The sequence below is a fragment of the Amborella trichopoda genome, chromosome 2, assembly GCF_054954075.1.
Source record: "Amborella trichopoda isolate Santa Cruz 75 chromosome 2, AtrichopodaSantaCruz75HAP2 v2.0, whole genome shotgun sequence".
Classification (NCBI taxonomy): domain Eukaryota; kingdom Viridiplantae; phylum Streptophyta; class Magnoliopsida; order Amborellales; family Amborellaceae; genus Amborella; species Amborella trichopoda.
The window spans coordinates 7,925,966-7,943,137 of record NC_142337.1 but is presented as its reverse complement, the minus strand read 5'-3'; the positions used below and the strand labels follow the sequence as shown (position 1 = coordinate 7,943,137).

Below are 17,172 nucleotides of genomic sequence, written 5' to 3'. Positions count from 1 at the left end.
ATGCAATTTGAAACTTTTCTTTTTAAAAATTGAGTATGGCCTATGGGAAAGGTTGCATTCCCAAACTTTGGGTCCTAAAAAGACCCCTAGATTGGGTTTTGCCTAAGGGACTAATTGGACAATACGCTCCCTCAGGAGCATGAAATCTTTCGAAATTCTCTTCTCTTATATAAATTCCTCTTTTTTTCCCCTTAAATTAAAGAATGGTGAATAAATTTCGAGTTCTTGCTTTAATGGCTAAATCCTTTACTTTTCCTTTTATTGTTCTTTGAACATAACAGCTGTATTCTTTCCCTTGTTTAAAGAAATTGAACTTAGCCTCTCATCCAAAACTAATATAGAGAAATCAACATTTAACTTGAACAGATCAATAAATTCCGAACATTTAACGTCCCAAATGCCCCTTTGAGCCTATTAAGGAGTCTGCCTCATTCCAAAGAACCAAAGTTAATCGCAAAAAATTTAAAATTTAGGAAATTTATGGTAATATACCCAAGAACTATTAATGACTCTGCCCCAAACTGAGGTTTCTATCACCTGTTTGGACCTAATAATTTTCATATCAATGTTCGGAAATAAGACGAACTAGTGTTTTCGTGGGAACGGGGCTGCATCGTGGTGGTAGTACCCCACACCTTAATAACTACACGTTGTGGTTTTCATTCCCACCACCAACACTCCCTCAATCTATTTGAAAAAATGGATAGGGGCCTGTCTTCCTCACCGAATTATAAACAAAACATGAAAACTTATGTGACCCACCAATTCAAAAATGGTAGCTTGGAACCAATCTTTTGTACACCAAAATATCGGTTTGGAACTAGCAATTCTGGACCGGCAATTAAGACATCAATTTGAAATTGGCACTTCTGAACCTACAATAAAGACAGAGCCATTTTGGAACAAAAGGAAGAAAAAAAAAGAACAATAAGGTGTATATAAAGTACGAGAGACATTCTTCAATGGGAAAGCATATAAAGAGAATTTATTTTTTATATAAGGAAGTCACAATCATTTTTGTCCGTCAGATTTCAAATTGGGCAATTGTAAGTATGTCATTTGACTAGAAAGTCCAAAAAAAAAATTTCTCAAATCCCACCCCAATTCTAATGGGCAATAGCAGTTATATATATATATAGGTAAAAGTTTATATAGAGTCGGGGCTCTAAAAAATCAAATTAGAGCCTACCTCAAAATTTTCATTAGAAATGGTTGTTTTAATGGCCAAATATCTTCAAATTAATCATCTCAACATCAAGATCCATGGACATAAAAAAAAAAATGGATTTCAAGTTTTGGAAATAGCATATTTTGTAACGTATTTTTGGACCGTCAATTTTCAAGACTTTCAAGTTTTTAGAGATCTGTCGATCTACACTATTTTTGAAGCTTTAAACTTTATAAATAAATATGAAAACATATTTTAAGTCTATCACAAAGATTTTTAGTATTGAAACCACATTGCTCGACACTATTTGAAGGTAGGCTCTAATTTGATTGTTGAGAGCCTATGCTCTATCCAAACCGCACCCATATATATATATGAGCAGTGTTTTCATGCAAAGGTTGTATCATAATATAATGCAACAACACTTCCAGAAAACCACATTTGTGGTATTTGTATTACCCAAAATTTTGCACACACACGTTTTTTATCTCAATAATCAATCCCAAAAAAAAAAAAGTTCAATTTGAACCCTAGATATGGTCAAAATAAGTCCCATCCAAAAATGAATCTAGACCATTCATTTGGTGAATTTCAAGATCTTCGCCTTTATAAACTTAAAATCATTTTTTTCTTTTTTAACATTACCCATTTTATGATAATAAAACCATCCTTCTAAGACCTAGATCTAAGTATCTCACCAAATTAACGGCCTATATTAATTGGGCTAAAAAAATACTTTCTAAGTTGTGTTTTCAATTTTTTCTTTTTTGTGATTGTTCATTAGAATGAAAAGAGTGGATATTTCAAATTTTATATCAAACAAATGGCCATACCATGGTTTTTGAAGGTTGTTGCATCATATTACTATATAACCCTTGCATGAAATCATTGCCATATATATATATATATATATATATATATATATATATTAGGCCCAACTACTTAGATTGAATCTGAACTGATCCAATAATCACGATTGCATTTCGTATTTGAATTTTAATTTTTTTATATAAATCCAAATCACTTGAAAATTTGGGGTATTTTAATCAATTTATAGTTTACGATAAAAATATCAAATAAAATTTTTGGAGTATTTAGAATCCAATAAAAACATCAAAAAAATATTTCGTGAAAAATAAATTGACCAAAATACCCCGAAAACATTTCAGGGGTATTTTAATCAATTTATAATTTACGAATTATTTTTTTAATATTTTTATTAGGTGCGCATTGATGAGTAGAATAGACACCTAAAATTTCACATTTTGAATTTATAGAAAAAAAATTAAAAATCAAATACGAAATGGGATCGTATCTGTCAAATCGACCCAGATTGAATCTGAGCTGTTGGGATTATATGTAATTGTCGGCTAATGGGCCTACACTAACATTTCCATACATATATATATATATATATATATATATATATATATATATATATATATATATATATATATATATATATATAATGGAAAAAGTTCATGTACGCCCACATGCATACCGCTACAGTAAACGCTCAACGACCCAAATCGAATCTGGGCCGATCTAACGATCACAATTGTCCTAGAGTGTTTGAATTTTAATATATTTTTCTATAAATTGGAATTATATAAAATTTAAAGCGTACATACATCTTAGTGAAGCGCACCTAATAAAAATATAAAAAAATAATTCACAAAAAATAAATTAACCAAAATACCCCTAAAACTTTTCGGGGGTATTTTGATCAATTTATTGCATGTAAAATATTTTTTTGATATTTTTCGTAGATTTGTCTATTTTTTATAAATACACACTCCAAATTTCAGATCATTCCGATTTGTAGAGAAAAAAAATGATAAATAAAAACACTATCAGACATTTGTGATCGTCAGATCGAACCAGATGCGATTTGCGTCGTTCGGCGTTTACTGTAGCAATACATGAATCAACATACTGTAGCATCTTATATATATATATATATATATATATATATATATATATATATATATATATATATATATATATATATATATATGCAGTGAACAATGATTTCATGCAATGGTTGTATAGTAATATAATGATATAAGTAAAGTGCACCATTCACCAAAAAAAAAAAAAAAAGTAAAGCACGCCTAAAAAAATCCAACACAAAAGGTTGTTATGATGCAAACAAAAAAACAAAAAACTCAAATATATCGTCTCAACCTCGAGATGTATGAATATGGATAAAAGAAAAAAATATTTACAACCCTTGAAAATAGAGCATCTTGTAATGCATTATCTGGACAATCCATTTTCAAAAAAAATAAAAAGAAATATTTATAAAATTACTATATCTGCATCATTTTTGGAGCTTCAAATTTGATAATCAGAAGTGACAACGGATTTCCACGCCAACACAATTCTTTCCAGTACCGAAACTCCATCTTTCAACATAGTTTTGAGATGTGCCTTGAATAGTATAGAGTTGATACCAAAATATATATATATATATTGAGGGAATGATTGCATGGGACTGCAAAACACTTCACAGTTGCTCAAACACAAACAGTGATTCAAAATTCTTTTATCCCGGGCAAAAAATGCTCTGAACCTAAGTGTTTCCTTCTTATAAATAACCATTCATTCCATATAAAAGGTATACATCAAGTTGTCCCATAAGAGCATAGACAAATGATCTAACTTAAGATTACACAGCTTTTTCTATCTTTTTAATTTTCTTTTTCCTTTTATTTTTCCTCCTCCAGTTGTGATGGAAAGAAAGAGCCACTCAACATTAATTTTGTTAAAAAGGTTTAAAACTGTCTTACAAGTAAGGGCCTTCTCAATCCCATTCATGTAACCCTAAGCAAGACGTTGGAAAGATAAGAACCCTCAGGGTATGATGGATCAACAGGGTGATCGGAGGCCGCACCAGCTTGACGTAAAACTGTGATCTTTCTACCCGCCATCGAAGCTGCTCCCTGAAACAAGAATGGAGATCAACATTCACTTCTTCTCTTTTCTTTTCTTTTTTCCTTTGTCTTTATGAGTGCGCAATGTTGTCAATTTCTCATGACTCATGTTGTTTCTTTCCTTGGTGTAATGACGCATGACAAAATAATTCCAGTTTTAAATTTTTGTTTAATTTCAAGATATGTATATTTTAATTTTAATTTTATAATTTATTTTTAAGCTTTCTAACCTTTTTTCGAGATTCTAGGATTTTTTTCTATATTTTTCTATTCACTGTTCACTGTTATTGTTCATCTTACTGTTTACGGGTATTGTTCAGCCATTACCGTTCATAGGGGTATTTCTTACAAATTTGTATCATCGCATTACTGTTTATAGGGATATTTCTAAAAAATTGTATCATTTAAGGGTATTTTAGAATCTTAAATGTTTATTTGGGTCTCAAATAAATTTTATAATTTTATAGACTTGTAAAAGGTGGATACCAAATTTTTGGAGGCTTATGTTACTTGAAATAAAATTTATTCTATGAAAGAAAAAAATTCTCCTATTAGTTTGATATACTGCCATATTTTTTCCCATTATTGCTGATTTTACTTGCTCGAGATTCAGGAAAAAGGTAGAATTAATCTCACCTTTTTTTCTTATATCAAATGGTATCAAAGCATATGGTTCGAAGACGGTTAGAGATTGCGATGGCTCCTCATGGAGGACTTAGCTGTACGGATACCGATTTGATCCAACTGTACAAGGAAATCAACAACTTGACAGAGAGGGATATAGAGTTATTGCTGCGCAAACGAGCCTAGCAACAACATACCTTTAACAAAGAGGAATTTACGGGGATAGATCCAAATCGTGAGGGTTTTTATGGAGAATTGCGTGAATCAACGTGACACACAATGATGGCAGCTGTGAGTCGGATGTTTTGTTTTTCATAACCTATGCATGCGCTCCGCAGTGGGAGTATCATATTCGGGAGAGTAGATCGTGAGATTTCAACATTGAAATTGACCTACATAAGTTTGATGAATAACAAGTTGAAGGTGACGAATAAATAAGTTTGGATCTTCAATTGGAATATCATTCATTGATATCATGGGTGACCCCATCTTTGATAAAAGTCGTATGTTTGATGAAAAACAAGATGAAAGAACAGAAATTAACCTTGAGGCAGCACAGATATCAAACTTTCTCATCAATAGAAACATGGAGAAGAAAGATATTGACCCAAACCTAGAGGAGATCCAACCTATGGAGATTTTACGGGCAGAAAGAAATAAGGTGATGACGGAGGCACAACACAAGAAGGCTAGAAATACAACCTATGAGGATTGAGAATATGATTAAGAATTACAAAAAACGCATGGAGGGTGATAATGAAGATCCATCTTATTTCACTGATAAAAAGATTAATAATAAACACATCCTATGGAGGGGTTGTGTATCATGGAAACGTTTGAATATTATTCTAAAAACCGTGACAAGGCATTCAAGGTTGAAGAAATCAATGTATCTAGAGATGGAAAAGTTTGAATATTGTTCTAAAAACCGTGAACGCATTCAAGGTTGAAGAAATCAACGCAAAATTCATCCTAGCTCATTTCAAAACTCGAGGATGAGTTTTTTTCAACCAATGGAGAATGATGCAGGACAAAATTATTCTAGTTTTAAATTTTTGTTTAATCAAGAGATGTATATTGTAATTTTAGTTTTAGGATTTATTTTTAAGGTTTTTATGTTTCTTAGGGATTCTAGGGTTTTCTATATTTTTTATTTTTTATTTATTATGCACTAGTATTGTTCATGGTACTGTTCGTGTGTTATTTGTTTTTGATAATGTTAACATTGTATTGCTGTATGAAAAATATTGTTTATGTGTTACTGTTCACATGGGTATTTATGAAATTTTTGCAGGGGTATTTTAGATTCTTAAACGTTCACTTGGGTCCAAGTTAATTTTAAGATTTTATAGGCTTATAAAAGAGTGGACGTCAAATTTTGGGCGGCTTATATTACTTGGAATGAAATTTATTTTATGAAAGAAGCTTCTCTTGGCTTGATATGCAGCCATGTTTTTCCTCCATTATTGCTTAGCCATGTGTTTTCTCCATTATTGCTTGGTTGAGATTCGAGAGCCATGTGTTTCCTCCATTATTGCTTGGTTGAGATTCGAGAGAAAGGTGGATTTAGCCTCTCATCTATCCTTTTCGCATAATGTAAGTACATCTACTGTTTGTTCCCACTAGCAGATAGTTATGGACTAAAGGTATATGGTACTCCAAACACATCTACTGTTTGTTCCTACTAGCAGATAATTGCAGATTAACTGCCCATGGGTGGGTCCCACTCGTCCATCAGTATGAATGGATGGCAGGTGTAACCTTGACATAATGCAAATCAGAGCCCATCAGACTACAGTATGCTTTCCTCATTTCCCATTCTTTTTTGGTAAGGAGAATGAAATCATAGCCAGCAGTGAATATGCGTATAGTAGTGACCACTAGAAGGCCTTACTCCCAAAAGTTAAACCCTAAAAAATCCAAAGAAAGAATCCATTATCATTATGATTGTTTTCTTGGCAATTTAAATGACTGATTAACAGTAAGCACTTACTCATGATCAGATCAAAATTAAAGCACTTGTTAATGGAAACCAGACAAGTGGGTGCCAATAAATAGCAATCTTTGAATATGAATTGGCTGGGTATAGCCATGTTCTGAAACGGGGGACAGCCGAAAAGAATAATCTAGCTTTTAAGCCCAATATTTTTTTTTAATTATATTATATTTCCAGAGGAATAATTGCTCATCTCTCTAGATAAATTCCTGAAAGTTCTTAGAAGCTTAAAATTTACCATGAAGAATGCCACACAGCCACAGATATCAAGAGGTCATCCTATTGTGATGCTCCCCACTTTTTCAGATCATGCCATTTCAGCCCAATTTCCCACAAGAGAGTAAGGATGAGAAACTCATTTTGCAGCCCCTATGGAAGAAACGTGAGCGAGCCAAAGTTGGACTCACTCAAATTACACAAGCTTGTTTAAAAACTTGCAATGGCCATCTCAGGCAAGTTTTTTTTATTTATTCAGGGGAGCCTAAAAGTCAAGGTATCCCTAAAAAAGCATCTTATGCATACTGTGGAAAGCTTGAAATTAAAATGTTTAGAGTTCCAACTCTAAAAATCCATTTGGGTAGGCGGGTGTGTTCATTCTAATCCTCTTTTACATCCCCCTTGGAGGAAGACTCTAACCATTTACAGCCACCAAAATGCATTGCTTCCCTGAATCTTAAATCCAATTTTTTGATTTTTCAAAATTCGAATCGTGTATTTTTTATTAAAAGATACTCCCATGAAGGCTATTGTAATTATTAAAGTTCCTTACACACAGTGCACCCATACACAAACAAAATCATTCTTAGCAATAATCAAATCCATTAGCTGCCAACAAGCCAGCATATAACCTATAACAAAAACTGAAAGTATGAAAAATTAAGAAATGGATATTCTAATATAAATAAAATAGTGCAATTCATTTATACTTGCCTGAAGAGTGCGTAGGAAAGTTCCACTCTGTGTCATAGCTCCTGAACAAGAACATGTCATAAGAAGACCACCTTTCTTTGTTATTCGCAATGCCAATGAATTCAAATTCCGGTACATGCCAGTAGCACGTTGGAGAACCTGAAATTTGCATTTTTTCCTTTCACGATTTTTCTAATAAAGGACTATCAACTCGATGAGAAAAGAAAGAGAAGTAATTTATGCTTCATGAACAGATCAAAATAACACTTTCAGTATTTACCATTGTACTTCGATCCACAATATTTCACAACATTTACAAAAGTTAAAACACTTCTATTCATTCTTTCTTAGAAATCCTCATCAATATATGCCCTGGTTGCAAATGAGTTTTTTGGATTGGTAACACTAACACTAGTTGGAGTGTATGCAACATCGATAAAAATAGAAGAGCATCGGTGTATTCATAACAATGTATTAGTATACCACTATACCTTACGACAGGGTGCCAGCTTTGGTGGATCCAATATAACGAGATCCCAAGCTTCCCCTCTAGAAGCAGCATTTTTCATGAACTCAGATGCATCTTCCTTTAAAAATGAAATTCTGTTCGGATCCATATTATTTAGAAGGACATTTTCTTTGGCAATCTCCAAGGCAGAGGATGACGAATCAATGCCTGACAAAGTAAAATCCATCAGCACAAGTCATCTATGATACTTCCACTCTAGCCCAACTAAGATATCCATGTCAAATTTGAACATTCAATGCAATAGAAATCAATCCCTAAGTGTACTCTGAGAGGAAGAAGTTAAAAGGCACTAATATCATTCAATGCATCAGCATGATATCCAACGAACCATTCTCCAATTAAACATGAATGGTATATGGTACACAGCCAAGTCCTCCACCCTTCATTTCCAACGATAGACATTAGAGATTAACTGTGTCCAATGTCATTAGAAAATATGATGATCAGAAGAAAAGAACCATTGTCATCAGAAAATATGATGATCAGTATTATTGTCATCCGAAAAATGACGATCGTAATGGAAGGTTTGCACTGGCTGTGCACCACAACACCATATATATGCACTACATGGTACACTTTCTCAATGCGAATATGACCATTCGTCCAAAAAAATACTAGAAGATGAAAACTCAATGAAAGTGATTTATTAGGTGAGATATAGCAATAAATGTTTAAAAAAACATACCAGTAACCTCAATAGCACCTCCATGTGCTGCATTTAAACTAAATCCACCAGTGTAGCAGCAAACATCTAATACTTTACTACCCTTGGAAATCGAAGATATGAAGAGACGACTTTCTCTCTGATCTGCATAAAACCCTGTTTTTTGTCCATCAAGTAAGACCTGATAATGAATCCCATTCTCCAGAACCTAGCAAAATTGCCGAAAGTAAGTTGATACACATTATCCAAACCAAGTACTCAATAGTATTTTCTATAATTAAAACAAATAATCAATAATTTAGACAAAATGGTATAATGGAAACCATATAAAAGCTGCAACACCAGCCATCAGTAGCTAGCAATATCATTTTCATTACATTAGGAAGTTGGGAATGAACTCAGACATTGAAAGGGCATATATCCTCCAGCAATAGTGCTCAATTTATTCAGCTGGCTGGACTACACTTCAAAGCTTATGCAATGATTTTTTTTTTTTTTGGGTAATTCAGTGGGGATGACGAGCCCTTACCCGATTTTTGAAATCGTTAGTGGTTTTTGAATGCGTTAGGTGAGAATGGAAGCCTAGACCTTAGCTGGGGCACAAGCCTAGACCTTAGCTGGGGCACAAGCCTGGTTCTTAGCTTATGCAATGATTGCAATGCATATAAGACATATGAAAAAAACAAAGTAGTTCAAAGTAGAGAATGCCAGATTATTCACTTATAAGACCAAAAGATTATTTCATATTCAGAGTACCAACAAAATTACATTTCCACCGCACCCTTCTAGAAATCTACAAGTCTCTCAAAAAGAGTATGTCCGAGCCAATCAATTCAGACACGTGGGGAAGGAATCATATTTAATAAGGATTTCACCTGAAGCCCAGCTACGGGATGTTTGACCCACTACAATCTCCTCAGGGCTGATCAATAATCTACACAAGCCTCAATAATCAAAAATATCCCAAACGCATAGCTGGGTTTCTTTCTCTTGGGGGCATTTGACCACTCATGATCTGGTTTTGTCTAAGGGCTTTCTGTATTAGTTTGTTAACTATAAAGTGCAACATATTTGGCAGCCAGACCAGCTTTTCATGCTAATACCAAGAATGATGAAATTGAATGTTATTTCATACATGAATGGTGTTGGCTAATGAGGTCATGACGTATTCTGCCATTTTTTGCTTCATAAATGATTGATATCTTGGGGAAGTCCTTCTCAACGAATAGGCACTCCAATCTCTCGATGCGCAAACCTACACCTACCTTAAGAGGAAATTTTACACATAAGTTTGTAGCAATATGCTTACTAGGAAGTGTATTAACACGGTGATTATTTCTATAAATGTCTGGGATAAGTTCAGTATTGATCATATACCGTGGAGCTTTATAACTCAGTTCTATTAAAAGGAAAACACTGTCCTCCAAATTTTCAAGCACAATATTGTTGACTCAAAGGAATAATGCAACAGATCATCTTAAAGTATCAAATATCAGGCCCACAGAGAAAGGGCTACGGCGAGAAAACTAGTATACTCCTTTATGCAATTCCCCACGGTCACAAAACAAACTCAAAGTCAAACAGAATCTTAAAGCCTTTTCTCCAAAGTAATAAGCAAAAACTAATACAGAGTGACAGCATGTAATCATATTGAAAATAAAACATAAGAATGCATATAGATTGAAAAGGAATGACACCTTCACTCTTTCATCAATATTTGATAGATCAGATGCATTTGGTTCATCTAAATGCACTCCTTCTTCTTTTAAGATTTCAGCATATGGCCTCCATTTCAAATGATTTATCTCACTGATTCTCCGAACAAGTATTTCTATCTCTGATCTATATTTCTCAACCCAAGCAGCTGATGAAGCAATAACAGCAAAGTCTCCAAAAACATCAATTATGAGACCAGACAACCTGCAAAGGACTGTAAACCCGTATATGTAGAAGTTACATGCTAACTACTTCCAGGAGAAACCAAGAAAGAGATTGAAAACAGCAAGAATATCAACAGATCAGATCTGAGAAAATAGGAAATAAACATTGGTTCATAATTTTTTTCTGAAGGTTCTAATGATACAGAAACAAATAGTGATATCATCAAATTTTAGACAATTTGGTTGACCATGTATATTACATTTTAACTATGTTAGTATTTTTAATGGGTGATCAAAGACTAGCCTGAGTCAACTCGCACTTGGAGAGTCACTCGGCCTTGGCCCAAGTTTGTAGCACACAGGCAAGTTGGTAGAGTACTCTACACTGTTTAAGTATAAAATGGAGGGGTAGAAATTCGCCTCCCATTTTCATTTTTTCTTCGATTTTGGGCCCTAGAGTGTCCCCCACCCAAAAAAAAAAAAAAGCCAATTTTTGCCCTCTTTAAAGCCTAGATTATTGCTTGGTCCACACATTAAAAGCATTGGATTCAAGAGAAGAAATCAGATTTCAAAGCTTTTGAGATTGAAAGTTTCAGGCTAGGGTTTGCCCGAATTCAAGAAACTTACAATTTCTTTGCATATTTGGGTGGAACCTTGAAGAACTTTGGATCGCAAGCCTATTTCTAGGCTTTTGATTCAACACCAGTTTTTTTTTTCCTCAAAAAAAAAAAAAACTCTTACATTTTGCTCAATTTAAAATCTATTCATCCGAACTTTCAAGAGCTCGGTTTGCCTACACTGAACACGAAATCCAGAATTGGTTTGTGGGTTTTGATTTGAGCAGTATAAGGAAGATTTCATGAGGTATCCCAATACAAAGATTAGGATATCAGCCTTATAAATAGTTTGTAAATAACTATACAACCATATTTTCAAATTTTCATATTTTTTCCGTTTTTTCTTATTTTTCCAATATTTTAGGATTTTTTCTATTGTTTTTCAATTTTCTCATATTTCATGGTTTATATATGTTAAATTTTGTTTTTTTTTTTTTAAGGTTTTTACTATTTAGGGGTTTTTCGCATTTTTTCGTATTTTTTGGGGGCCTTTTTTAGCCCTCACATTGGCTCAGCCTAGTCACCCGAGTAACTCAACTCAGCAGGGGCCGACTGTTGTACCTTCAGCACATGGTGGAGAATCAACCGAGGAGATATTTCTGTCTCAAATAAGCTCTCTACTAAGAAAAAGCCTATTGAAAACATGCCCATTAAATACTTGTCCCAAAAAGTAAACTCAATCCCTGATAACAGATAATTGACTTAGTTTTACTGCCCCAAGCACAAAGTTTCTATATTTCATTCCTGACCGTAAAGCCATCCGCAAAAGACTGACATACCAGATGTGTTTCGTATTTTCCCAGATATTACCTAAACAGAATCAGTGAAATGTCCCACTTTCACCATGTAGAGTATTAAAGCGGATTGGTTCTTCAGGTCTTTCATGGAGAGGGAGGCCAATTAGGTGGCACATATGCATGTCCAATGGGATTGTCAAGAGACGGTGAACTTGCGGTACAAAACTTTTTCCTTCTTCCATTATCAATAAAAATTACAATTTTGGGAAGTAGACTAAAATCTAATGGGATATGAAGAAATCAGTCTATTGGGTTATAGACTGTCCACTTAAACCATGTATTATAATCGAGAGTAAATGGGACCAACCATTGGGGTCATGCCCAGTTTCATAAGCCCCACTCTCACTCCATCACCATCCATTCTTCTAGAGGACGTGGACGAACATAGACTATGGTTTTTCCATAGTCCTTTCAATTATGATATTCTTCGCCAGCAATCATTTGATCTAGTAGTGGGACACCCAGTTTCTACGAGGGAGGTATAGGTTTTGAAGCTTGTCCCAGATATTAGCCACATTTACCGACTCAAAAAACAAAAAGAGAAAAAGGTCTACTACAACATGGTAGTAAATGCAGGTAATGGGTGGTACATCCCTATCCCACTTTCCGCTATATACAAAACCTTTGATATATGATTAAACCAAGATCCCTAAGTGCATAATGCAAATGCTCTTGCAAGCCTTACAGATACAAAAGATATCAATGTAACACACTTCATTGGAATTTGGAATAAGCACAGTAGGAAAATGGTTTTGCCACACTTTGCAATTTTACGTTCCCCAGGCATCATTCAAGTATTTCACTATAAGACTCATGATTTCGTACCTCACTGTAATCACAAAAAAAAACTATAGAGCTATTTATCAAAATAAATAAATAATAAATGAAATTGATAGAATTATCTCATTCAAAAGAAATTAATAGAATTATTGGCAGAGAAGATGCATGCCTGTCCCCTTCGCTATTCACAAGACGATATGCATTAGTAACTCCAGAAGGAAGCCCTATTCGCCTACGTAAATCTATAGCATCATCGATCCTTGTCTCTAGCAACTTCTCCATATTCAAAATAGAAGATGAATCTCTGCAATCCAAAAACAAGGACGTCATTCTGCTGCCTAGTAGCTTGATCGCCATTACATGAAATAGTACAAAAAGAATAAATAATAGCCACATGAAACATGTACCTTCTTGCGTCTTCTTCTAATTGCATGAGACGTACACAAAACATAGAGACTGAATTATACAAACCCCATCCAATTGGCTTTTGGGTTCCATCAGTAACAAAAACAACATCTCCTGTTGTAGGTGGAGGTCTGCCAATTATTCTATCAACCGCACCGCTATAGACCATCGGGCTTCCATCCCGAAATAACTGGGTTTTCCCTTTCTTTAAAACAACCTTAGCTATACCTGTTATAATAATTCAGTTACAAAACCTTCATCAAATGTATCGAACAGAATATCGAATTTAGCAAAGCCTACGTGATGTTTGGAGAGGGTTCACGATATGTTTTTCAATGGAAAGTACTAACTCAATGGGTGGCAATGCATGTCATTTCTCTTTTCATTTAAAAAAAAAAAGTCTATTAGATGGAATGATCATAATCACTCATGACCTCTTCAAAAAAGTACGAACATCAAGCGTACTATTGGTGCTAGCTTACTATTTAAAAGGGATAAATTACGAGAAACATTATTTGGACAACTTCTATACAAGTTGAACTGATATATTACTTAGGCACCTAGAATGACAATGTGCAATTAGTAATGCAAGGAAACCATATGTGCAATGAAAGTAATAAACCAAAAATTTATATGGTCATAAAGAGTTTCAGGACATTTGTATCCTTATATGATCATATTTCAGAAAAAACACTTAGATTCTAATATACCAGAAGAATTTAATAGGTTATATAAAGCATGCCGTGGCTAAGGCATTCTGGCGTATGTGTTCCAAAGTCATTTTCCCACAGTTGTGCATCCTGGAATCAAACAAGCAGCACTCTATTCCATGCTTTGGTAGTAAAAGATGTTGAAAGCAAGAACCAATTGGTTCTTGTATTTCTTCCAAAAAATAAATAAAATAAATAAAAATAAAAAAATTGCAATAACCAATTAAAAAGTTCTGAGAGAGGATTAAATAAAAGCCAAACCTCTGTGGTGACCCTTATATTAGCCAATCATCCATAATAGTATTAAACCCCTTTGGAACATGGTTTACATGGGCTACATGGATAGTTACATGGGGTTTAGACCAATCACATAGGGAAAGGGTCCTGTAATCTATTACCTAATGTAATTGTGATGAGCATACAGAGATAACTCTGGCAATGATATCAGTAAGCCAAGGGAGATTCATTAGGGTAAAAACAAACAGTAGACAGGGAACAAGTTCAACACAATCTCCTGAAGTCCAGATACTAGCAATGTAAAGCAAATCCCCAGTAAAATGGTCAACCAATGATACCCCAATATTAACTCACAAAAGTACCTCACAAGTTCATTTAAAGCTTCTTCAAAAAGAATATCTATTACATTTGAAGTAATCACCTGGAGGAGCCATAATGAAGGCAAAAATATAAAATACAGAACTTGTTGTTGACAAACATACTTAAGTCTCATTACTGAAACCATTTAAGAACTATGAAAGACATGTAGTGCTCCAAGCGGTTATGGGACCAAACTGACAGTCTCTTATACCGATTGACATAACTGCCTGATCCGAAGAATCAATTAGGTTGACTTTTATCACAAACTTGGTAGTCCAAACTCCAAACTCACCACTTTGTTCCCTCACATTGATGAATAGATTATGTTCCTCTCATGGATTCTTACTTTGAAACCTAAAGGACTAGGAATTTTACAACACTAGATTCATTCTACTCAGATCCCCTTCATTCCAATGATAATTCGATTGAAGAAAGAAATGGAATACAAGGGCCGTCAAAATGTAAACCGAAGCATACGTTCATTTTGCTTTCTTTTGTAACATATACTTTATAAATGCACTGGTGCAACTTGGCACACACATTAATGCAAGTCAGTTATTAAAGGAAAAATAAAAAGAGAATCACAAAAGCTAGCTTACGTTCATCACCTTTTGCTTCATCTCACGAGATCTAGAAGACTGCAAATGCACAAATGGGGTTATAAGAAATCCCCCAAACCTGGAGTCTTAAACACCAACTGCTTAAGTGTCCCAAAAGGATTCTTCAGCCTCTAGCATCATCCATTAAGAACTTCATCTTAATCACCAGGATTCAGTTTCAAGACCAGACACGCTTCTTATAGAAACAGTTCAATATAACACACATAAACATCAAATCTCTTCATTTACTGGGAGAACATAGTCAAGACTTTTAACAATAGCTTCCATGAGGGAACACCACACAGCTTTCTCAAGATTTTCTTCTATCTTCCTGGCATTAATGATTCATTAGAAAAAAGTTGGTCAATAGTTTTACACTCAACTGTAATCTAAGCTGATCACGTAGTATCTCTTAGGCTTCACCAGTCATGGGTCACTATAAAAACAAGAATTTTTCTTTTTTTTTCTTACATTTAAAGGGAAACAAAAGGGGCAACTGGGTTTTTAGCACTAAGGATTTTAATAACTATTCAACAAGTACATCTCCTCACGGGATGCTTTATTCAGATATACTTGATGAAATCAATCAATACAACTGAGCAAACACACTATAAAGGAAGCAAATGTGAGTGCAAAGTCAAAAGACAAAACACCCAAAAATCAACCACCTCTTCTTCACATACAGCAAAGTTTTTACTTTTCAAGCTTCCCTTACCTACTACTTCAAAAAGCCATATGAAACTCAGAGGCAAAGATTGCCTAAGATGCATATGCAGGGCACAATTCTCGTACCCAACCAAATGAATCAAACAGTCCTTTCACTTGCATTCAGGAAAACGCATTAGTGTATATGTATTTTGGGTGCTCAGATTCTCGAGGTATCATTTGTAAGTACAGGAGGGAGATAGATAGGCAAACAGAGAGAGAGAGGAACCTGGGTTAGAGAGAGCAGAGTCTGAGAGTGGAGAGGTGGAGAGGCGTTTCCAAGTTGTTGAAGCCGCAGCTAAGGGAAAAGGAGCAGGCGCCGAAGCGAAAGACTTCAAAAGTCGGCCCATTCTCACTCCAGACTAGAGAACCACCCGGGAATCTGTGAAACTTTTGGGAGGGAAACCTATCCATAAGTAATGGCACAAAACTTGTCAAAAGTGTTCATGTCGAAAGTTATGCGAGTACCGGAAATCTTTTATTTTTAATCGGAAAAAGTTAGTTACGACCGATGGTTTAAAAAGCGGATCGGTGCCCTAGATTAGTCACCTTAAAAGCTGATTCGGATTGATAAGTCGGTTATTCGGGTCGAAAATCAGTTGAATCGGTCAGATTAAAGTTTCAAATAATTTTGAAAAAATTATTAAAATTCATTATAACTATTGTTTTTTAGGAATTCAATAAGAAATGAGGGTACTCCATTAAGAATTTTTATTTATTTGCATGAATACGCGAATATTGATATGTTCTTTCCCTGCATGAACTACTATTTATCATTTAATTTACATCACACAAAAGGATAAACATAGAATTATCATGGAATAAGTATATCAACATACATGGACTACAATAAAGCATACAATTAGTAACATACGATCTAAAAATAAAATGACGGACGACGTCGTTCTTCTTCTTAGTTACACTGGTGCCATTGATTGAATTCGTTTGACAATTCATTGATTCGATCTAAAAACAAATCATCGATATTAGCAGGCGTCATACTATACCAAAATCCCTGAGTGTTAGTGTTCTGTTGTGTTCCCAATCCAAAATCCCCGAAGCTTGTCCATCCTTCATGCTCACCTACACTATCGTGCTCATCCCTACACTGTTGCTGTTGGGACTCGATATGTGAATAATATGGCAGGGATAGGGTGGCCTCAGAATCATCATATCTCTCATTTTCCCTTAAATCCCCTTCTCACTCTCCCTCATTAAGTGCAATATCACCGACATCTCCGACGAATTGTGGATAC

At 34.5% G+C, this 17,172-nt stretch overlaps 1 protein-coding gene across 4 annotated transcripts; it reads right to left on the bottom strand.

The window, feature by feature from the left end:
- Positions 1-3,758: 3,758 nt before the first annotated feature.
- On the bottom strand, positions 3,759-16,300 carry LOC18443228 (S-adenosyl-L-methionine-dependent methyltransferases superfamily protein). 4 transcript variants are annotated; one of them, XM_088857791.1, is made up of 9 exons: positions 15,927-16,300; positions 15,221-15,542; positions 13,308-13,533; positions 13,070-13,204; positions 10,524-10,746; positions 8,848-9,034; positions 8,125-8,309; positions 7,651-7,792; positions 3,759-4,109 (listed from the first exon to the last, which is right to left on the bottom strand). In XM_088857791.1, the coding sequence occupies exons 3-9, from the start codon at positions 13,472-13,474 to the stop codon at positions 3,985-3,987; spliced, it is 1,164 nt and encodes a 387-aa protein (XP_088713917.1). In that variant the 5' UTR covers positions 13,475-13,533; positions 15,221-15,542; positions 15,927-16,300; the 3' UTR covers positions 3,759-3,984. The 4 variants fall into 4 exon arrangements, with proteins under 4 accessions (XP_088713917.1, XP_088713918.1, XP_088713916.1 ...); XM_088857792.1 differs by having other exon boundaries at positions 15,212-15,542; positions 16,146-16,300; XM_088857790.1 differs by having other exon boundaries at positions 16,146-16,300.
- Positions 16,301-17,172: the final 872 nt, after the last annotated feature.